Source organism: Onychostoma macrolepis, chromosome 14 (assembly GCF_012432095.1).
Source record: "Onychostoma macrolepis isolate SWU-2019 chromosome 14, ASM1243209v1, whole genome shotgun sequence".
Taxonomy (NCBI): domain Eukaryota; kingdom Metazoa; phylum Chordata; class Actinopteri; order Cypriniformes; family Cyprinidae; genus Onychostoma; species Onychostoma macrolepis.
Genome location: NC_081168.1, coordinates 2,003,358 through 2,027,785, shown reverse-complemented (window position 1 = coordinate 2,027,785; position 24,428 = coordinate 2,003,358). Strand labels below are relative to the sequence as shown.

Below are 24,428 nucleotides of genomic sequence, written 5' to 3'. Positions count from 1 at the left end.
TTTGCTTGAGCTGCGCTTAATTATTGGTCCGAGCTGATAAACGGTCCGCGCTGCTGCTGCACAGCCCAAAAAAGCGGTTTCATCACGCTTTTGTTTCGTTTGCCATTTAATGTTTCTCATATGCAACAGAAATGGTTGCGCTTATGAGTTGGGCAACGCGGTGGTCGTGCCAGTGAAACCGCTCACAAAATTTAGTCGCACCGGTAGAAAAAATGGTCGCAAAATATTTAATATACAATAATTTTTTCTGAAATATATACATGCATTTTTATCGTTTGACAACACTAAATATATATATATATACTGTATATAATATTACAATATGATTATGTAATGTAATTACAGCATGGCCAGCTTTAATACTCATTCTTAGAGGTTTAATCACGTCATTATCAGCACTAGTACTAGTGATACTTGACAAATATAAACAGCACTAAATGTTTACATGTTAACAGTTGAAGGCTGTATAATGTTGAAGCATGTTTAAAAGCTGATTTTGCACCAGTGAGCTCTGAGAACAGCGCAGTCAGATAAAAACAGAACTGAGAATGAAGCTTGTGATATCGATGTGGCTGTTTTGGTTTGGCGAGCATGTTTCACATGAGACCGCACACCTGGGAAAACCTGCTTTAATCTATCTTAACTCCACGCTGCACAGTCAATACACACACACACACACACAAGCGTGACTCACATACACACTAGCTCTGTGTGTGCTGGACACACACACACATCAGGAGATCTGCAGAAAAATAGTTTTGCATTCGCCCTCCCAGTGATTTTTAAAACTAGTCTTGATTTCTGTCTGTGCAACACTGTCTTTGCAGTGAAAATACGGTTGCAGACAGTCGAACAGATGCACGACTGAAAAGACAGTTTGCATAGTTTGCAAATAGTGTAAGAAAACTTTGCAATGAAAATTGTATTGTAGATGATTAAATACATTGTCTTTGCAGAGAAAATGTGGTTGTAAAGGGTTTAAATGATTTGTATTGATTGAAAAGGGTTAAATAGATTTGTATTTGCAGTGAACATATGGTTATAAATGGTTAATTGGTTTGTAGTTGCAGTGAAAATGTAGATGTAAATGTTAAAATTCATTTGTATTCAGTGAAAACGTGGTTGCAAAGGGTTAAACTGATCTGTATTTGCAGTGAAAATGTGGTTGTAAAGAGTTAAACATTTGTATTTGCAGTGAAAATGCGGTAATAAATGGTTAAAATGATTTGTAGTTGCAGTGAAAATGTGGTTGTAAAAGGTTAAACATATTTGTATTTGCAGTGAAAATGCAGTTATAAATGGTTAAATCTGTTTGTATTTGCAGTGAAAATGCAGTTATAAATGGTTAAATCTGTTTGTATTTGCAGTGAAAATGCAGTTATAAATGGTTAAATCTGTTTGTATTTGCAGTGAAAATGCATTTGTAGATGGTTAAATAGAAGCAAGACTGAAAAGACAGTTTGTACAGTTTGCAAATAGTGTAAGAAACAGGTCAGTGTGTGTTTTCTGGATTTTGGTCTGTAGATGTGGTTTGATTCTGTCTCTCTCTTGTTGAAAATGAGATCAAATTCATGAAATGCAAATGAAGCAGGTTTCGGTTGTAAAGGGCAGAGACTTTATTGGTCCGGTGACCTTACAGATGCCGTGATCACGCTCACTCTGCACTTATAGGCGTGGAGGGGCGTCTGCATGATTCCTCTGCGGCTTCATCAGTTTTCATCAGGTTTCTGAGTGCGGAGACACGTCCGGAGGAGATTGGAGCTGAATTGTCTCAGGGTTCGTGGGATTGTTGCAGTTCACTGGAGGAGATAAAGGCTTTTTAGCTGAGCATAAAATCCACAGGGTTCATTGTGATTTTGTCCTTGAGCAGCAGAACGGTTCCCCTGCCAGAAATACCGCGGTAAATATCAGCCTGCAGGAGATCCAGAGCATGTAACTCATGCAAATGACCTGATTAAAGCTCTGGGCCAAAATGAGTCGTTTCTCACGCTGGGTTCCTTCTCTTCTGACAGATAGATGAGTGTGTTTGTGTGTGTTTCTCACATCTAAGAGATAAAGTAGAGAAATGGAGCTCCGTTCATTGTGTTCATCTGTCACCCGCTCATATTTCTCTTTTTCCTTTCATTTGCTGTTCTTTTCTCTGCTGTCGTCCATCACTGGACTCTCTCTGTGTCACATGACTCCGCCCAGATGTATGACATCATCGATCCTGCATCATGACCGATTGTATAACGCAGGGGTTTTTAATCTTCTAAATGCCACAACCTCCCAATCCCCCCCAACAACAAAAATATGATCTACCATTCTAAAATTTAAAAGGCATCTGTATAGGTTATTGCATAAAGACTCAATTTATCCTGTAAAAAAATTTACATTATAAACATGTCTAAAATGTTTGGAAAATGTTTTGTTTCTATTCATAGAAATTAGATTAAATTAAATTAGATTACATTATTATGTTTCTTTCTACCCTTTATAGTGCTGTATTTATTTACTTTTATTTGAAACAGAATTTAATTATTTATTATCTATTTATTCAGTCATTTATTTACTTATTTTAATCTAATTATTTACTTTTTGTTTTATTCTAATGTTTACTTGTTATTTATGTATTTTAATAAATTATTGTTTATGTATTTATGTTTATGTATTTTTTTTTCATTTTTATTTAATTACTAATTTATTTATTTATATTAATCAAATTATTATTTTTGTCTTAATGTTGCTTTTTGTTTATTATTCATGTATTTTAAAATAAATTTTAATACATTTTGTTTATTTATTTGTGTCTAATTTTAATTGTTTATTTATTGGTTTATTTGCTCATTTGTTATTGCTTTTTAAGCAAATTATTAATTTATTTGTATGTATTTGTTATTTATTCATTTTTATTTAATTATTAATTTAGTTATTTTAATTTAAAAATGGTTTTATTATTATTATATATTTTCATTATATTTTTAAAATGTATTTATTTGTTTATTTATTTCATTATTTATTTTAATCTATTTTAATTTAATTTTTAATTAATTCATTAATTTAATTTAGTTGTTTGTTTTAATCCAATGTTTATTATTTTAATTTAATTATCAAATATTTATTTTTTGTAATCTTATTTATTTATTTTAAAAAACATGTTTTCTGTAAACATTTCCACTGAACCTCTAGCCCCCCTGGGTGTCCCTGGACCCCAGTTTGAAAACCCCAGGTTTAATATCTTGACATAATCCAGATTTATGACTCCACCCACAGTCCTGACACCATCGCTCCTGCTTTGCTCCTCCAACTCGAGTGATTATTGCTCCTTCTTTAAACCAACAACCTTCAGCAAGAACTACTTTGCTAAACACAGTGTAATCTCAGTAAACGACCCTGAACAGATCAGTGTTTCTCCTCAGCGGTGCGATTAACATGATTTTCATTCTGCTGGAGTTCCAGACCATTAGTGAGGCTGCAGATTTACTCTGTCAGGTGTTTCTCCACCGAGAGTTTGGCTGAGGAGCTGCTGTAAATGTGATCTATGTCATGACCATTGCTGGAGTTTGTATCGCTCTCTTTTCCAGCCTCTTTGTTATTCCCGCCCCTGCTCTCCTCTGATTGGACTGTGGCCACGCCCATATGCACTGCTGATTGCTTTATTATTGGATGATTTGACTCTACCCAAAGCGATGGCATCATTGATCCATCATCATGACTCGTGTGATGACCATCTGTCTAATGTAGGGTTAATACCACAGACCCTCAAATATGACCATCCTCACACGAGGGATGCCCAAACAAAACAAACATCTATGTGGACACTATTTATACGCTGGAAAATAATAGTATAAATATGTCTAAAATATTATTCAGAAAATATTTAGTTTCTATTAAGCTACATTATTATGCTTTTTCCTAAGCATTATAGGACTGTTTATTTATTTATTTATTTATTTACTTAAAACAATCTGATTACTTATTAATTTTTGTTTTAATCTAATGTTTATTTTAGCCTAATTTTTGATTATTTTTATTTTAATAAAATTTTATTTGTTTTCATCTGTTTTTTTTCTTTAATCTAATGCTTGTCATTTAATCTATTTTTGATTATATATTTTGATCTCATTTGTAGTCATTTATTATTTATTTATTTATTTATTCCTTTATTTACTTAAAAATACTATTTATTTTGTTTTATCAAATGTCTGTTCATTTATTTTAATCTAATGTTTTATTCTTTATTTATTTTTAAAATAATTGTATTTATTATTTATTTACTATTTTTGTACGTATTCATTTTAACCTAATTTTTGAATATTTACTTTAACCTATTTTGTAATTATTTATCATGTATTTATTTGTTTAATTACTCATTTATTTACACTTTTAAAATCTAATTATGTGTTTTTTAATTTTATGTTAATTTATTATTTATTTTAATTGAATAATTGATTTTAAAATATATATATATTTTTTTTCTGTAAACATTCCATGGACCGCCTCTCTCCTCTGATTGGATAAGAGCTATGCTGTGACCACACCCACACGCAATGCTGACTGCTTCATTAACAGCTGATGCGCTCCACTGGAAGTCATTATCTCTCCTGCCTTCAGTCTGTGTTGTAGATTTTAAATGTTTGAACACAATTAATCGCTTAATGAGTCACAGATCAGAAGGTTAATGACTGGCTCATGAATCACATCCGAGGAAGAGAGATTTCCTCGTATATTAACACTCTCTATGTGAATTTATGATCATATTTACTGATATTTCTTGCCCACACACAGTGACGGTCCTCTGTCAGGCCGGATGAATGGGATGTTTGTGGTTGTCATGGAAACGGCTGATGGGCGGAGACGGAGATCACAGCTGTCAATCACGATAAGAGCCTTATCTTCGCTCTCACACACATCATTCACACGATTCCTGCAAGAGTCCTTAAGATGCTGCCGCTGTACCTGCTCAAGATCAGCGTCCCGCAGGAGCAGCTACTAAAAACAGCCACACAGAAATCCCTCATGACTGATTTCCCTTTTACTCGCATGCAAATGTTCAGGAAAACTCCCGGCTCTCTCTCTGCGCTCGGGGAGACAGATGCCTGCTTTATGATGTGTAATTCAAGTGCTATTCTCCAGAGAAATGAAATAAAAATGAATTAGGTTCTCTATTTTTACTCACTCTAGGAAAATGAGCTATAAAAGGTATTTGTGCGTCCTCTGCCTTTGATCTTTTTAAGGTACACAAATATAATTTTTGCTGAATTATGAATTCATCAGATTGATTCAGTTCAGTAAATGTGGGAATATGTGGTAGATGTTTAAAGGAGTATTTTTCACTCTCATGTTGTTCTGCTTCTGTATATTTTCTTATTTGCTTTAATCTTCAGCAGAATGAATATTAAAAGAAGTCAGATGGTGATTGATGCTGTCAAAAAAGTAGTTTTTCATCAATTAAACAGATGATCTCAATCTAAATGTGTGTCTTTTCCTCACACAAATATACAGTATGGCTTCAGAAGGCTTGGTATATAGCACATTAGTCACATGAACTACTGTTTATTATGTGTTTTATAAGTGTATGCTTTTTCATCTTATTTTTATTTTACTTTTAATTATTTTATTTTATTTTCATTATAGAATTATTTTGAATGTTTCAAAAATATTTAAAATATTATTAATATAAATATATTCAGTATATAAATATCATATAAAGTATAGGTAGATCATTTTTTGTGGAACCAAATGTTAATTTTTACAGTTAGTCTTCACTAATCTAAAATAAAGCGGTTTAATTAATTGGCTCAGTGGTTTGAGTAAGTAAAATGATTTAGATTAGTGTTTGGATATTTTTTCTTGTGCAATGTTTTAATATTTACCTGTGATCTACAACTATATCACTTTAACTATAGTCAGTGTGTCTTATTTTTCTTGTGTATCTGGACTCATTTGAACATGTTTATTTGATCTCGTTTCTGTAGATCAGGAGCTGCTGGAGAACGTCATGATTGACAGCTGCTTCTGTCTCTCACAGCCAATGGTGAGTGGAGGGCGGGACTCTCTGTGTGTGTGTGTGTGTGTGTGTGTGTGTGTGTGTGTGTGTGTGCGCGCGCATTTTTGTGACAAATAAGGACATAAATTTGTATAATGACAAGGGTATGACAGGTATTACAAGAAGAAGGTGACTTTTCAGGACATTACCCCGTGTCCCCACTTTTCACAAAAACAAACGTGTGTGTGTGTGTGTGTGTGTGTGTGTGTCTGTCTGTCTGCCTTCCTAATGAAACAGAAAGTCCATAAATGACTAAAAACTCCCAGAATGCACTGCAGGTGGTTAATGTGACAGCTGATGGTCGTGGTGCAAAGACACTCACAAACGCTCAGCTGCGCATTTATTTTACACACATTCACACCCTTGTGCATGGATACACACACACACTGGAGGCTGAAATACAGCTGCTGTAAAGGATGAATCGTTTGTCCGCCGCTGCTTTGGCAGGTCGTTACTCTGAATCTTAAGAGAGACCATAAACTCTGAACACAATGAACCACAAACACACACTCACACACACACACACACACACACACACAGAATGACCTCTAACGAGCTGATGCTAATGTTAATCAGCAGATTAGCACACACTGACAACACCAGAATCCCTACACACACACACACTCTCAAACACTCACATACACACACACACACACACACACACACACACACACACTCACAGACACACACACACACACACACACACACACTCAAACACTCACATACACACAAACACACACACACACACTCACAGTCACACACACACACACTCTCAAACACTCACATACACACGCACAAACACACACACACACACACATTCTCAAACACTCACACACACACACACACACACACTCTCAAACACTCACACTCACACACACACACACACACACTCAAACACACACACACACACACACACACTCACACACACACACACACACACACACACTCAAACACACACTCTCAAACACTCACATACACACACACAAACACACACACATTCTCAAACACTCACACACACACACACACACATATTCGTTTTTGTGAAAAGTGGGGACATTCCATAGGCGTAATGGTTTTTATACTGTACTTACTGTATGTGCTATTGCCCTACACCAACCCTACACCTAAACCTACCCCTTACAGGAGACTGTGCATTTCAACTTTCCCCAAAAACCTCATTCTGAGTGATTTATAAGCGTTTTGAAAAGTGGGGACATGGGTCAATGTCCTGAGATGTCACCTTCACCTTGTAATACCTGACATACCCTCGTCATTATACACATCTATGTCCTGACTTTTCACAAAAACGCGCGCACACACACACACTCTCAAACACTCACAGACACACACACACTCAAACACAAACACACTCTCAAACACTCACACACACACACGCAAACACTCACACACACAGAGGTCTAATGCTCAGATGCTGCTCTTTCAAAGCTCATGAGACTTACTAGAGATCTCATTTACACTTTAATAAATAAAAAATGAAACAAAGATTATTAGAAAATGTTTTGCAAGAAAAGACCAATTCAGTCTTTCTACTTCAAAAATCCAAGCTTAAAGGGGTCATCGGATGCCCATTTTCTACAAGTTGATATTATTCTTTAGGGTCTTAATGAAAAGTCTATAACATACTTTGGTTAAAATTTCTCAATGATAGTGTAAAAAAACACCTTCTTTACCCTGTCAAAATCAGCTCTGTTTTCATCAAGCCATTTTTTAGTCCATGTTGCTTTAAATGCTAATGAGCTCTGCTGACTCCGCCCCTCTCTTCCATGGAGTGACCAGCAGACTGTAACCTTCAGCCGCGAAACCGGCTAACTAGCACATTATTAGTTTAGGTGATTTGCAAAGATTCATAAAAACCCTTATACTCACTTCTTCTGTAGATGAAGCTGGATCACGAATGATTCTCGCATTTATGTAGATTGGGGATCGGCGCATTCACTTCCTAACAAAAGTAACGTTAATCCTCTGCGTCTTCAGCAGCTCAGATGTTGGGAGTAACTGACGACTGCTATATTCATTACTACATCCAACAACAAAACACCTCAATCGCTTAATCGGAGACATCTTGTCTTCCCCTGCACCGGAGACGGACAGCTCTCAGCTCACTCAGGGCGGGGCTAAGGTGAGACGAGTCAATCAACTCTTGTGGGAGGGGCCTGTACAGAACTACGTCATTCTGACAGGAATCTCAGAACAGCCTGATTTGAGAAAGAGGATTTTAAAACAGGGATTTAAAAAAAAAAAAACACTGGGTGGATTTTTATCATTATAGGATAGATGTGTACACACACTTCCAACACACATAAAAAATTTAAATAAAAACAAGATTATGAAACAGACACGTTTCTCAAAACGTTGAACACATTTCACCTGTTTTCACACGTTCCGATTTTCTGTGTTTTCTGCAAAACTCTACACAAAAACACCATCATAAAATGAACTCAAACAGCGCACATTTATCCCTGTGTGAACATTCAGTAGCAAAACTGATGACACACAGGTCAGAATCTCAGGATGATATGAACAAGAGCACAGCTGATTATGTGTTTTGGAAAATGAATCCTGGTCGTGGGAGACAAAGAGGAATTGGGGGAAAATAGAAATGAAGGGGATGAGGTCAAAGGTCATTTGTTGCTGATGAAATATAAAGCACTATAGTTGAGCATGTTCTTGTGCATGGAATGAACATAAGGAAAGCTGCCTGCAGGATCATCTACTCTCACATTACACTTGCAGAACATAGTAGCAGTACTTCAGATGAGAGGACTTGTACTGTAAATACTGTAGCACACAGCCTCAAACTCATAACTGTTGAATTGATTTGTAGCCAAGTACTTCTCACATGTATTTGTGCAGAACTGAGAGTCGACTGAACAGATTCTGACAAAAGAGAATATGTTTTTGACTAAAATGTTTGACTTTGAAGATTGCACAAATTGGTGTGTAGTTTTGAGATTGTGTTTATAGTTGTGAGAAAATAGTGAATTGTTTCATGAATTGTGTTAGCAATCGAGAAAAACTGTAATAACCTATTTAAATTAAATTATTGTTACTTTTTTTTTTTTTTTACATTTTACATTTTACATTTACAGAAGTAAAAAGTTTAACTTTGGTATCTGGTCACAATTTGGGTTGTGGTATATCAGTATGTGTGTGTGTGTGTGTGTGTGTGTGTGTGTATCAGTATATGTGTGTGTGTGTGTGTGTGTGTATATCAGTATGTGGGGGGCAGGTTGTGTGTGTGTGTGTATCAGTATGTGGGGGCAGGTTGTGTGTGTGTATCAGTATGTGGGGGCAGGTTGTGTGTGTGTGTGTGTGTATCAGTATATGTGTGGTGTGTGTGTATCAGTGTGTGTGTGTGTGTATCAGTATGTGGGGGGCAGGTTGTGTGTGTGTGTGTCAGTATATGTGTGGGTGGGTGTGTGTGTGTGTGTGTGTGTGTGTGTGTGTATCAGTATATGTGTGGGTGTGTGTGTATCAGTATGTGTGTGTGTGTGTGTATCAGTATGTGGGGGGGGGGCAGGTTGTGTGTGTGTGTATATCAGTGTGTGTGTGTGTGTGTGTGTGTATCAGTGTGTGTGTGTGTGTGTGTGTGTGTGTATCAGTATGTGTGTGTGTGTATATCAGTATGTGGGGGCAGGTTGTGTGTGTGTGTGTGTATCAGTATGTGGGGGCAGGTTGTGTGTGTGTGTGTGTGTGTATCAGTATATGTGTGGTGTGTGTGTATCAGTATGTGTGTGTGTGTGTGTGTGTATCAGTATGTGGGGGCAGGTTGTGTGTGTGTGTGTGTGTGTATCAGTATATGTGTGGGTGTGGGTGGTGTGTGTGTATCAGTATGTGTGTGTGTGTATATCAGTATGTGGGGGGCAGGTTGTGTGTGTGTGTGTGTGTATATCAGTATGTGTGTGTGTGTGTATCAGTATGTGTGTGTGTGTGTGTATATCAGTATGTGGGGGCAGGTTGTGTGTGTGTGTGTGTGTGTGTGTGTATCAGTATATGTGGGTGTGGGTGGGTGTGTGTATCAGTATGTGTGTGTGTGTATATCAGTATGTGGGGGGGGGCAGGTTGTGTGTGTGTGTGTGTGTGTGTGTGTGTGTGTGTATCAGTATATGTGTGGGTGTGGGTGGGTGTGTGTGTATCAGTATGTGTGTGTGTGTGTGTGTGTGTCTCCTGCTCTCTAATGGGTCTGAGCTCTTAGGTCGGTAGCGCTAAACCCATCAGAGACGCAGTTACCCAGCGACACACAGGAATCTCAGGGGTCTGAGTCTGACCTTCACTGAGGACAAACACCGAGCAGAATAAACTGCAGCAGCTGCTCATGATTATGCCTGAGAAAAGACAAAACTAAAGCAAACTCGCTGGAACAGTGCGTACGAGCCGGAGAAACTTCTGAATCCAGAGCTGCATTTAATCCACCAAACTGAGCACCTACATTCACTTCTGAGGCAGAAATGTGTTTAGACACGAGGAAACACTGCCTGAAAAATGAAAAGAAATTACTAAAACTTTAACTAAAATTTAAATGAAAGTGAAAAAATGACTAATTATTCAAAATAATATAAAATATTAATATACACTTAATATATTAATATCAATTATACTAAAATAACACAAAACAAAACACACACATTGACAACAGGAAGTTGTAAACAGCCAGTTAAATTATATTATATTATATTACAGTATATTGTATTGTATTATATTATATTATACAAGCTTAACATGTTTACTTTTACACTTTCTGGATCATTCAGAAATTTGTAAACAGACAGTCCTTAAATTATATTATATTATACATTTTTAAAATCCATGTGTACCTTTTATACCTTCATTTTATACCTTAAATACATTCAGAAGTAGCAAGTTCTTGAGTCATTTATTATCAAGTTAACTAGCTATCCATGAGCAGACTGTTTATTTCTCTTGCATATTTTGTTTGCTTGAAAGTTGTATTTCTATTTTCCTCTTTAAGATCAAATTCGATAGAATCTCTTGATTTATTCCCCAATTGTAAGTTGCTTTGGATAAAAGTGTCTGCTAAATGAATAAATGTGAATGTATTGTAAAGGAAAGCCGCTCAGTCTCTGTCTCTCTCTGCAGCCGGATCATAGCATGAGTCTGGTGGCCGTCATGCTCACTGACTTAATGGACAGGAAGTTCCTCCCACGCCTGCCAGCGGCCAATCAGGAGGAGGAGGAAGTGAAGGCTGTGCAGGAAGTGGAGGCGTGTCTGCTCAGGTGGGTCAGAATTACAGACTACTCCCACTGTTCTGCACTATATAGACTGGACACTGTGCATAAGATGGACATTTTGTGAATGTATGAGCTTCCAGTGAGACGAATGATCTAGAACAATAATTTCTATGTATAATAAGAATGCTACTATAAATAATACAAATAATTAGTGCTGTCAAACGATTAATCACGATTAATCACATCCAGAATAAAGGTTTTTGTTTACATAATATATGTGTGTGTACTGTGTTTATTTATTATGTATATTCAAATACACACACATACTATATATATTTTTTTTTAAATATATATTTACATGTATATATGTATATTTATATAATTTATATTATATATAAATATATTTAATATATAAACATAATATAATTTTATTATAAATATATACATGCATTAAATATATACATGCATGTGCGTATTTATACATAATAAATATACACAGCACACACACAAAAACTTTTATTTTGGATGCAATTAATCGCGATTAATCGTTTGACAGCACTAAAAATAATACATAATACAATAAAAATACAAAAATAATACAACTATTTACCCCTCCCCAAATAACTGTTGTTTTTTATTTTATTCCTCAGTATTTTTGACTTGTTTAAGTGAGTTTATACTTATAAAATTATAAAATATAATAAAATTTAAAAACAATCTGCCAATGAGGTCAGAAAAATAAACTTAATTTAAAGGAAAAACGAGTTTTATTTTTCTGACTCCACTGGCAGATATTTGTTTTTGTTTTAAGCATAAGGTCACTTAATTTTAATACATTTTTCAGAAAACATTTTTAAATTTTAAGTCATTTTGCATTTAAAAATATTTAGATATTTTACTGAAAGACAAGACAAAAATATTTGTTTAGATTATTTTATTTTTTTTTGCAGTAGAGTTCATGAAACTACTGAAGAAAAAAATATTAAAAATAAATCATGCTTAATTTAATTCATCAATACTACCAGATTTTGTTAATTAAAAAAGTTTTATAAACAAACAGCTTTGTAATAATTACAGCATTAAACAGCCTTTATAAGGGAGCCTTTGAATATTGTGGGCCTTCGAGTCAAAAAGCTTGAGAACGGCTGATATAGAAGTCACATCAATCCATCACAAAAATGAATGCAAATGCAAAATAAGTGTTTTTATGTATGAGATGATAACTGTACACCGCTCACTGAATTAAACATGAAGTGTAATGAGATTATATGTCTGTGTGGAGTAACACAGTTTGACTCATAGATGCAAACTCCTCACCTTTCAGCGACAACTCACTTTTTTTCAGATCAAAATAGGTCTTACAGTTTTTTTTCAATCTTTACATATCACACAGTTTCTGAAAGCTGACACTCAAACTCCAGAACCAAACACCAAATCTGCAAAACCAGACACTAATTCTCCGCCTTTGACTCAGTTTTCAATTTCATAAAACACTTTTTGCAAAACAGTTCTCACTCACAAATCTAACAGGAATTAATATTACAGCAAAGGTGTTTGCAAATGTTTGCTTTTGAGATGTGTTCGTGATATTTTGAATGCAGTGCTTCATTTTGCAAGAGATGCGAGGCATTTTGCATTTTGTGTGCAATTCTTGAGTTTGTGTGTAAAGTTTTGAAAAAGTGTGTAAGCAGCTGAAAAAAAACTGTAAATAGCCTGCATAGCACTTCATGTTTTATAACATGGGATTTTGACCAAATATATTCAAATATTTAGATTTTTGTAAAATGTTGCAACAAGATTTTTATTTTATTTTTTGGTGAAAAATAACAGTTTTGGACATATAAGGTAATAAAAAATAAAATACTTTAAAGTACGTGTAAAACAGCATGTAAAGCAAATATCTTCAGAAGAAATATTCTCACTTTTCCCCTCTTACCTGTTTGCATCTCTGTCTGTCGTTGATGTGAAGTGTTGCACATGCTGTCGGTGTTTGACAGGTTCAGGACGAAGCTGGTGGCGTCTGTGGCTCGCTGTCGAATCAAACACGAGCTGCTGACGCTGGAGAGCATCGTGCCGGAGAAGATACGGCACAGACAGGAGAGAGCGGCGCTGCTGCCGCTGTACGGCTGGATCAACTCGCTCCGCAGCAGGTCATCAACACACTGCATTATAAACACTTCTGATTCATTTCATACGCTCTTAAGACCAGTGATACTCATATACTGTTATAGTTATTGTTAACATTTTGAATGTTTCTTTTTATATTTTCACATTTTTACTTTCATTTTAGTTAAAATGTTAGTAATTTTGATGTTTTAGTGAGAAAAATGAGAGATGAGCTGAATATTTAATATATTTCAGTTAATGTTTATTTATATAAATGTTTTTTTATATCATGTCATATATCTAAAAAGCTTAAATCAAGGTGCATTCACTTTACTTAAGTCTTGTTTTCTAAAAAAAAAAGGTATAAAATATACATATTGTACATAATAATACATAATACAGTATATGTAAATATATGTGGTATGATAGATGCAAATATATATTAAATATTTTATAATATAATTTTGGTAATAAATGCATATATATATATATATATAATGTATATACACACAGCATATAAGAATGTGTAATAATATTTAATATAATATACATATATTAAATATTATATTTTGTGTAATTGTAGAAAACAAGACTTGACTCAAGACTTAAGTAAATGTATCTTGATTTAAAAATGTTCAGATGTTTGTACTGGAAAACAAGACAGAAATACTGAGGACGAACATCAGGCTTTGCAGTGTGATTTGTGGGATGCTCAGAAACACACGCTGCTGTTTTCATCTCTGTTCCTTGTATTGCTGTATGATTTTCCACTGAAATTATTTATTGTTTATGAGGTAGAAAGACGAGAATGTGTTTGTATGCATGTGATTTATGGTTCAGATGTGGCATTATTCTGCTTCTCCCCTGTTTAACCTCCATTCTGGGGTGTCCAGGCTTATTTGTGTGTGTGTGTGGGGGGACTGTAAATTTCACTGAGTTGTAGACAGATCCAATCACCAGTGCTGGAGGTCACACACACTCACTTCAAAAACACACACACACACACACTCACACACACAACTTAATTTCATCATCTGTGTGTGTGTGTGTGTGTGTGTGTGTGTGTTTGGAGGAGGTCAGTGAAGTGTTACACACATCAGGCTTCTCCTGTGTTAAATCTGTCGGGCAGCTGGAAGGACGGACCTTCTGTAAGGACCCGCACTGCCACGACCTGCTGGTGTTTCCCAGCAGCGTGAAGAACGATCTGACCAACAGCAGATTACTGAGAGACGGCAGACTCGTCATACAGGTACAGGTGTGTGTGTGTGTGTGTGTGTGTGTGTGTCTGTGACAGTGTGTGTTGTGTGTTCGTAGGATAAGTCGTGCTGTGTGGGCCCCTGGGCTCTGTGGCCCCTGCTGGCTGATGGTGGAGACGTCCTGATGAGCGGCTGTTTCTCTGCGCAGACGGTCGCACACGTGTCTGCAGTGGCTGCGTCTGCGCACACAGAGGCAGAGACACACACGTCTCAGTCAGATGCTCGCGGTCAGAGCGCAGTGATCGTGTGTTTGGGAGACGGAGCGCAGTCTCAGACAGACGAGCTGCAGAACACACTCACCAAACTGGGCTGCAAGAGTAAGAGTGTGCTTATGTATAAACATATACTGTATGTATGTATGTATATACATATATATATATATATATACAGTGTTGGGTAAGTTACTTTCAAAAAGTAATTAATTACAGTTACTAATTACATCATCAATATTGTATTTAAATTACTTTACTGATTACTCAGTCTGAAAAGTAACTTAGTTACTCAATAAGTAACTTAATTATTCAAATCGCAATTAGGCTACATCTTAAAATCCCTATAAACCTTAATAGAAATTAAACTGTTTATTCTTTCAATTTGAGTCAAACATAGAATAGTTTAGCCTTTTATCTTTAACACAACGTTAATACTAAAACATTTTTGTAAAAAATGTTAACCTTTGGTTAACAAATATAAATACTCTTCAAAATATCTGAATAACAAAAAAGCTTAAAAGTTAAACAATACATTTCAGTTTGGTAAGATGTTCAGGAAAAGCGCAACTAGTAAAATCCATACAGGTTTATGTAAAAATAACACGTTAACTAATGTAGGTAAGAATAAATTACAGAAATGTTCTTCTGAATAAAGCCGTGTTAGAACGCGCTGTTCTTATGAGGTAAATTATAAATGAGGTAAATCATAGCAGGTCTTCTTTCAAAAATGATGAAAATTAGATGAATCTTGTTTTTTTTTTTTTTTTTTTTTAATCTATCTAGGTGTGGGCGTTTGCGTTGGGTGAGTGACCATTTATACCCGCACGCACACAATGCATATTTTTCAATTAAAGACAGCTTATGGATTTATATGGGCTGCTTTTGGTGCTTGACACCTTTTTATTGGTCATTTTGTGTTTCAAGAATAAGGTTAAGAATTATGCTATTAGTTAGCCTACTTAAATATAAAATGTTTTTCTCTATTTAACAGCATTACAATAGTGAAAGACATCTTACTGACCATGTCTCTTGCACGGCGGGATGTTGGACTGAAATGATCACTTTTTCACAATGATGAAAAATAATCACTTTGTTTGTATTCACCAAAACTGATTTACTGATGTCAAAACACAGACGGAATTCGCGATAGTGCGATAGTGCTCTGCACGGGCCTCAAATTTAGGCCCTGGTCCGGCCCGTGTCCGACAGCTTATCAGAATTACCGACCCGAGCCCGTCTTTTTTCCCCCTTCTCCCAAAACAGCTTACTACTGTTTCGGCTATTAAAATAGTTCAGTTTTGTATGTAATGGCAAAATTATTATATTTCGTTTCGTTTTTTTGTTTGTTTTTAATAGTTAATTTAGAAAAACGTTTGGAATATTTTTTTTCGTTAAATATAAGTTTTATATAATGTACAACGACCAAGCGGCCGGCGGTATACAGTGAGCTGATCATAGCCTATGTTTGATCAATTTAGCCTTCTCAAATCATCACGACTTGCCTAAAATAAAATCTATAGATATACTAAAACGGTTCAAGCATATAACAAGGTTTAAACGTTAAACCTGCGCTAACCTATATCCAAGTTGTACGGAGAGTGGAAGCTAAAGCGCGCTCTGCAGGACATGGAGGCACCAGGGCAATCGCTTGTATTTATTTATTTTTTTTCAGTGGAAACAACTTAAAATAGCCTATGCCGTCATTTTATTTTCTGATAAAGGTAAGAGTAATACATCATTCGGAACTGTAAAGGGTCTACTTTTATTTGTGTGCACTCACAATATCAACAAAACGTTGTGCTTTTATTAAACAAAGAAAACACACATGATGCGCTTTCTGGCGTCTCGTCTTGAACAGGAGCGCTTCACAAAAACGAACCGAAGCTGAGCGAATACATGCCTCACAGACATGATAAATATATCTATAGAAAGCTTTAAATTAACGAAATAAAAAAAATCGAAAACAAAAACTCTTTTATTATAATCTTAATCATAATCAATAAAGATGCATTTCTCTCTAAAGGCGCGTCTAATGAAGAGACGGCGAGTCAGGGTCAGCAGCTTCATCCTTGTGACAGGGACTCAGAAAACATTAGTTTATTAGTAAATAATTCAAATAGGTCCTTACTATTTCCCGCGGACACATTCATGGTCATGTTTGCTGGGGCTTTGCGGCAAGCTTCAGCCTAATTGCGTGCATTTGAACGCAGAACTCTTCAGCTGTGCTGAAGTCACTTGCTCTCGCTGCTGCTGCGGGACACTAAACACCGTCGAGCCGCTCTCAGTCGCGGCAGCACGGTCTCGGCTAATACGGGACGGTTGGCAACCCTACTTATATGTATCTGAGTATTTTAAGGTTTCTCTGTGAATCAGGAAAATCTGAAAGTAAACGAACCGGCGCGCGGAGGGTTAACGCCGCTGCATTCAATTTTATCTTTAGATGGTAAATTTAGATTTCAAATTCAATATTGATTTTAGAACTGTTGAAATTATTTAGTGTATGTAACGCAAGTACTTTATAAGTAACTGTAATTAAATTACCTAAAAATGAACAGTAATCCCTTACTTTACTTTTTCAGTGGATAAGTAATTTAATTACAGTAACGCTGCTACTTAGTAACTCGGTACACCCAACACTGTATATATATATATATATATATATATATATATATATATATATATATATATCAGTGTTTCCATACATTGACTTATTTGTGGCGGACCGCCACAAATAGATTTTACAAAAGGCTTTGATGAGCACTGCACGTTTAAAAATCAAAATCTGGCGCGGGTGTTTTTATATCACTGTATTTCAGAAAATTTTCGATGTCATTTTCATTTTATCTTGCATGTAATGCCTGATGAAGCAGCGTTTGTGCACTGAACGCTGTTTTTGTTCCACGTTACCGGGGAAACCTCTATTTCTCACACTCTAAAAGCGCCTCCTGCTGCCAGAGAATAAATTTGCATAATATATATATGGGGCGGGGGATTGCCACCACAAATAGAGTGTAAGGCTGTGGGAAACACTATATATATATATATATATATATATATATTAGTGCTGTCAATCGATTAAAAAATTTAATCGCATTAATCACAGTCATGGGCTGTGATTAATCATGATTAATCGCAAATTTAAAATACTAGGATTTACCTGTAAATGTGTTGAAAATAAATGCATGACAAACTAGTTTAAGGAAACAGAACCTTTCACACTTCTGCAGGTATGAGACATAATCCTTATTATTCTTTTATCATTATTCTTTTGTTTTTATTCAGCCATTATCAGCCTTTAAACTGGCAATAAAACGTTTACCAAGCCACATCGCTTCAATCCCAGCATACATTTTCCCAACTATTATCAAAAGTATTTCTAAATAAATACAACAAAACATTTCTTGCGACCTTACGTGAAGTATTATGATAAAATGCATTATGAAGAAGAATTGGACTTGTTCTGCAGCTGCATTAGAGCTAATATTAGCATCATGCTTCACAAGACAATTTATGAGATTAATAGTACACTTTTACTCAGAACTCACTTCAAACCACCATCGAGTGTTTGCAATAACTTCCTTTTGCGATCACATGTGGAATTTGGTCGTTTACTGTTGTTAAAATATGCTATTTATAGCCTTTTATATCGCTGCACAAATGAGCATTTCAGATGTACACATTCAACTCAAGAAAATCACATACAGACCATATCTATCATAATCGTGTGTTTATTATCTTATATAATCTATAGTGGCTGTTGTCATGTTTATTTCTGCTGCTCTGCTGAAACTCACGTTGTTTGATGTTACAACCGCCTCTCCGTTCTTGAGTTGCCAGGGATACATTCCAAGTATAATACACATTAGTAAAAGGATCTATTTTAATTTTTATTTGTCTATATACACTTTGGGCGGCCGCAGTACATTAAAAAAGTAGCCCAAAAAACCTGCAACCCACGGCTCTGTAATTTTTTCCTGTGACTGTATTTTCAAAATAGCCCACTTGTGCTGCTGCCCTGGCAACACTGGCTCGCTGTTATCATCACACAATGATAGATAACCTTCCACGCTGCGATGACGGGAAGAAGTTGGGGTCAAAGCTTATTAATCTGCGTTAAAAAAATATTAACGCGTTAAGAGTTTTTGATTAATCACATAAGTTAACGCGTTAACGTTGACACCCCTAATATAAATATATATATATATACATACACATACATGGTTTGTCTGAATACTGGATTCTGATTGGCTGGCAGGTATGCAGTAAAACCATTTAATGCACAGGTAGTTCCAAGTCAGTTTAATCACCGTTCCATATTAATGCGCTGCTTTGATTGATGCACACAAACCCACACACATCGCTCACTCGCACATACACACACACACACACACACACACACACAGAAAGAGAGGTGATCACAAATTCCACTGCGCACACACATAAACTTCTTGTCAACTTGTTGTCTTTTAACTTGTCTATAACTTGGCAAATGACCATGGAATAAGCCGGATAATCAACGGCTAGCCGTGCATTAAAGGATTTTAAAGGATTGGTTCTTGGCCTCCACATTGTGCATTTAAAATCCTTTAATGCACGGCAAGCCGTTGATTATCCCTTACATATATATCTATATATAAAGGATAATTCAAACACACTAAAAGCTTAATGATAATTTACCATACAAAAAGTGCATTTATGAAAAATGCAATATTATATTATATTATACATAAGTATTTATTATTAGTTTTAATATTAAATTATTAGTAGTTGTATTATAAAGATAAATAAACAATATACTATATAATATATAATATATACAAAAGAAAATTCAAACACATTAAAATTTAAATGGTAATTGAAGCATTTTATTGTCTAGTGAACTTAGACATCACTACACTATAATGTACTAATTCAAATTATATTATTTTGTGTGTTTGTGCAAATTTATTTTTAAAGACATACAACATAAACATACAAAAAGTGAATTTAGACATCACAGCAAAATGTGCAGTAGGAAAGATGATAAATATTCAAAATTCATGAAAATTCATTATATATAGAGAGAGCAAGGCATTATATATCAATATAAATACACAACATTATAATGTACAGTATAAAAGATGGATAATTATTCCTTTTAAAGTCTACTATAGGTAAAAAATGCATTGTTTGAATGAGAAAGTATATGCTCATAATAACAGGAGAGAAACCGCTGGGATGCTGGTTACAAAATAGAGCTCAGCGAATTAAAACCAATGGATCTGAACGATTACTTGGGTTTCCACACAACACTCAGCTTACTGATATGATGCAGATATATCACTTATTACATGATATGGCTCTTATGATAAATTGTTTGTGTTGTTCCTCATTTGTAAGTTGCTGTGGATAAGGGCATCTGCTAAATGAATAAATGTGAATATAATGTAAATTTTGTGCGTCCCTGTTTTGCTGTAATGTAAGCATTGGCAGGTGCAGGGCTTTGATTCCCAGGGAATGCAGGAACTGATAAAAATGTATATATGGAATGCAGTTTAAGTTGCTTCACATAAACGTTTCTGCTGAATGCATGAATGTAAATGCACAAATGAGCTCCTCCAGGACCATGATAGAGAGACACTGCTGAAGGTTTGACTCAAACGCGTGTGTGTGCGCGTGCGTGTGTGTGTGTGTGTGCGCGCATGTGAGTGACCTTGGTATATTTCTGTGGTAAAAAAATGCTAATACACATCTCTCGGGGTCTGAATCAGGAGAAATAACTCCCTTTGGGGACGTCCACTAAGATAAAATGGTTCATGACTAAATTATGTATTTCTAACAAAATCATTTTTTATTGTGATTACTGAGATATTTTGAGTTAATCTACATCATACCACTATTATAGTTAACTAAAACTGAAACTAAAATCAAAACCATTAGGAGAACATTTTTGTTGCTTGAAATCAATGTTAACTGAAAGTTAAAAAGAACATATATATATATATATATATATATATATTCTAAAAATAAAAATAATTTCTATACAAATGACAAAAATACTAAAAAATACAAAAACATGCAACTAAATTATTAAAACTTTAAATAAAATTAAGAATTGATTCAAAATATTAATAAAAACTATAATAGTAATATAACACTGATATATTCCTTATATGAAGGCGAAAAAACATGAAATGCATGCTCATAATAACAGGGGAATAACAGGAGTGGGATGCTGGGATGCTGGTTAGTCCTTGGTTAGAAAATAGAGGTCAGAGAGATTCATTTTGTTAGAAGACAAAGTAAATGTGTGTTTTTCAGATGTGAAGCTGCTTCCAGACTCTCTCGAGTCTCTGGACGTCTCTGACGCGCGTCTGCAGAAGATCAGTGTGCTGTTTCTGATGCCGGCGTGCTCCCTGTCCGCCGTCAGCAACCCTGTAGATTACATAATGCAGGAGAACAGAGGTACACACACACACACTCATCATACTGAACACTGACTCTGAGCATCAGTGACATGTGATTGTTCTGGACCGGTTTCAGACCCGCGGCTCATGCTGGATCTGTCCCAGGATTCAGTCTCTCCAGAGAAACTCCAGACGCTCGTGTGCCAGCAGAGGAAAGTCCTGCAGCGCGCCGTCCAGTGTGAGTGTGTGTGTGTGTGTGTGTGTGTGTGTTTCACTTCACCTCACCTAATGAGTTCAGACACAATTAAATAATGATCTAAAATTGTAAATCTCGATGAGCTGTAAAATATTATACCAAAAAACTATACTGCCTTAATAATACCTCTGAAAGAAATTAGTATTTGACTAACAAATACAGACACTTGCTTACAACAAAACCATCCATTATCTAAATTACTTAATTACTTTCTCCAGGTGTATGCCAGAGCCTCAGACTCTTCATCTTCGACATCTACCTTATTTTTATTAGTAGTTTTATTTATTTATAAATAACATTTAAATTTTTTATCAAACAAAACTGAATGACATTTAAATTTCCTTTTAGAACAAAAAGGGAAACACATTTAAATCTCTTTTCTAGAACAAAAACCCCAAACAACATTAAATCTGTTTCTGGAACAGTACTGACCAACATTTCAATCTCTTTCTAGAACAAAACCCGAACGATATTTAAATCTCTTTCTAGAAAAAAAAAAACGGAACAACATTTAAATCTCTCAATTGAACAAAAACCGAACAACATTTACACACATGGTCAGAATTGTTGGCACCCTTGGTAAATATGATCAAAGAAGGCTGTGAAAATTAATCTCCATTGTTAATCCTTTTGATCTTTTATTTAAAAAAATCACAAAAATCTAACCTTTCATTGGATAATAAGAATTTAAAATGGGGGGAAATATCATTATGAAATAAATGTTTTTCTCTAATACACATTGGCCACAATTAATGGCACCCTTTTATTCAATACTTTTTGAAACGTCCATTTGCCAGTTTAACAGCTCTAAATGTTCTCCTATAATGCCTGATGAGGTTAGAGACACCTGACAAGAGATCAGAGACCATTCCTTCATCCAGAATCACTCCAGACCCTTTAGATTCACAGCTTCTTCTCTTCAGGTCACTCATGTTCTACAGGGTTCAGGTCAGAGGACTGGAATGGCCAGCAGAAGCTTGGTTTTGTGCTCAGTGACCCATTTTTGTGTTGTTTTTGAGGTTTGTGTTTGGATTATTGTACGGTTGGAAGATCCAAACATGGCCCATTATAAGATTTCTAACAGAGTCAGTCACTTATTGATTTTTTATCTGTTGGTATTTGATAGAATCCATGATGCCATGCGTCTAAACAAGATGTCCAGGACCTCCAGCAGAAATATAGGCCCACAACATCAAAAATACAGCAGTATATTTCATTGTACACATGGGGTACTTTTTATCTCTGTGTTCACCAAACCCATCTTGAGTGTTTGTTGCTAAAAAGCTATTTTCTTAGTTTCATCTGACCATAGAAGCCAGTCCCATTTGAAGTTCCAGTCGTGTCTGATAACTGAATATGCTGGAGTGTGTTTTTGGATGAGCGAGGAGAATTTTTCTTGAAACCCTCCCAAACAACATGTGCTGATGTAGCTGCTGTTTGACCATTTTTTTTTAAGGTTTTCTGACCCCGAGCCACTTTCTAATTTGTGAAGTTCAATTGTCTTTTGAAAGTGAAGTGACATTGAACCACTGAACCAGTATGTGTGAACCATACTCAAAATTTGTGCTCTGCATTACACACACACACACACACACACACACACACACACAGTTGGTTATTCACTCCCCCCACCGACAATATATTTCAGAGGGGTGCCAATAATTGTGTCCAACATGTATTTGAGAAAAAAACATTTATTTCATAATGATATTTCCCCTCATTTTAAATATTTATTCTCCAATGAAAGCTTTTTGAGATGAAAGTGATTTAAAAAAAATAAAAGATCAAAAGGGTTAACAATGCACATTTATTTTCACAGCCTTCTTTGATCATATTTACCAAGGGTGCCAACAATTCTGACCTTGTGTGTAAATCTCTGAATTGAACAAAAACTGAATAACATTTGAATCTCTTAATCAAACAAAATTGAATGACATTTAAATATTTCTTGAAAATAAAAACATTTACATTTTTAAACAAACAAAACTGAATAACATTTAAATCTATTAATCAAACAAAACTGAATGACATTTAAATATTTCTCGAACAAAACCAAGCGACATTTAAATGTTTAATCAAATAAAACAGAATGACATTTAAATCTCTTCTCTAGAACAAAACTGACCAACATTCGAATCTCTCAATTGAACAAAAACCGAACAACATTTAAATCTCTGACCCCCGGTTTCACAGACGAGGCTTAAGCTAGTCCCAGACTAAAATGCATGTCTCAACTGAAAATATCTTGCTCTGACATGTCTTAAAATATGTCAGTGTCATTGTTCTGTGTCAAGATGCACACCTTAATGTTTTCGTCTAAGGCATTTTTGTAAAAGTTGCTTAAATATCTTAATTTAACTAAGGCCTAGTCCTGGCTTAAGCTAAGCCCCGTTTGTGAAACCGGGCCTCAATTGAACAAAAACCGAACGAAATTTAAATCTCTTTCTAGAAAAAAACCCAGTCAAGTGAACATCCAGTGAACTAGAGCTGATCCAGGGCTCTGAGTGATTTGAACATGCCTCCCTGTATTGATGTTCATAATTTTTGTGATGATTTATGTCATATTGATTCAGTGTGTGTGTGTGTGTGTGTGTGTGTGTGTGTGTGTGTGTGTGTGATCCGTTCATCAGCGGTTATCGAGCGTGAAGACGCTGCGGTCCCTCCCTGCAGATTCCCGTTAACACAGCGTTAATTAACATCCTGCGTGAATCGATTGTAGTCTGTCAGTGAACAGAAAGCAATGGTTCTCTGCAGTGTGTGTGAACAATCGTTTTGCTCATGCCTGTGTGTGTGTGTGTGTGTGTGTAGTTCCTCAGGTGCGGGCGGTGCTTTACTCCACCTGTTCTGTTCACCCAGAGGAGAACGAGGAGGTGCTGAAGACGGTTCTCTCACAAACACAGGAGAATCACTCCACAGCGCCGCCCTACAGGTGTGTGTGTGTGTGTGTGTGTGTGTGTGTGTGTGTGTAAACTTA

General features: G+C 35.6%; 1 protein-coding gene across 1 annotated transcript in view; it reads left to right on the top strand.

Moving 5' to 3' along the window:
• LOC131553715 (putative methyltransferase NSUN7) overlaps nt 1–24,428 on the top strand; it is a 41,269-nt gene that overhangs the window by 8,012 nt on the left and 8,829 nt on the right. The window contains exons 3-10 of the mRNA XM_058798556.1: nt 5,958–6,016; nt 11,147–11,283; nt 13,236–13,388; nt 14,410–14,593; nt 14,659–14,917; nt 21,113–21,256; nt 21,335–21,436; nt 24,263–24,383. Coding sequence (XP_058654539.1) covers nt 5,958–6,016; nt 11,147–11,283; nt 13,236–13,388; nt 14,410–14,593; nt 14,659–14,917; nt 21,113–21,256; nt 21,335–21,436; nt 24,263–24,383 — 1,159 coding nt within the window. The remainder of the gene's footprint in view (nt 1–5,957; nt 6,017–11,146; nt 11,284–13,235; nt 13,389–14,409; nt 14,594–14,658; nt 14,918–21,112; nt 21,257–21,334; nt 21,437–24,262; nt 24,384–24,428) is intronic.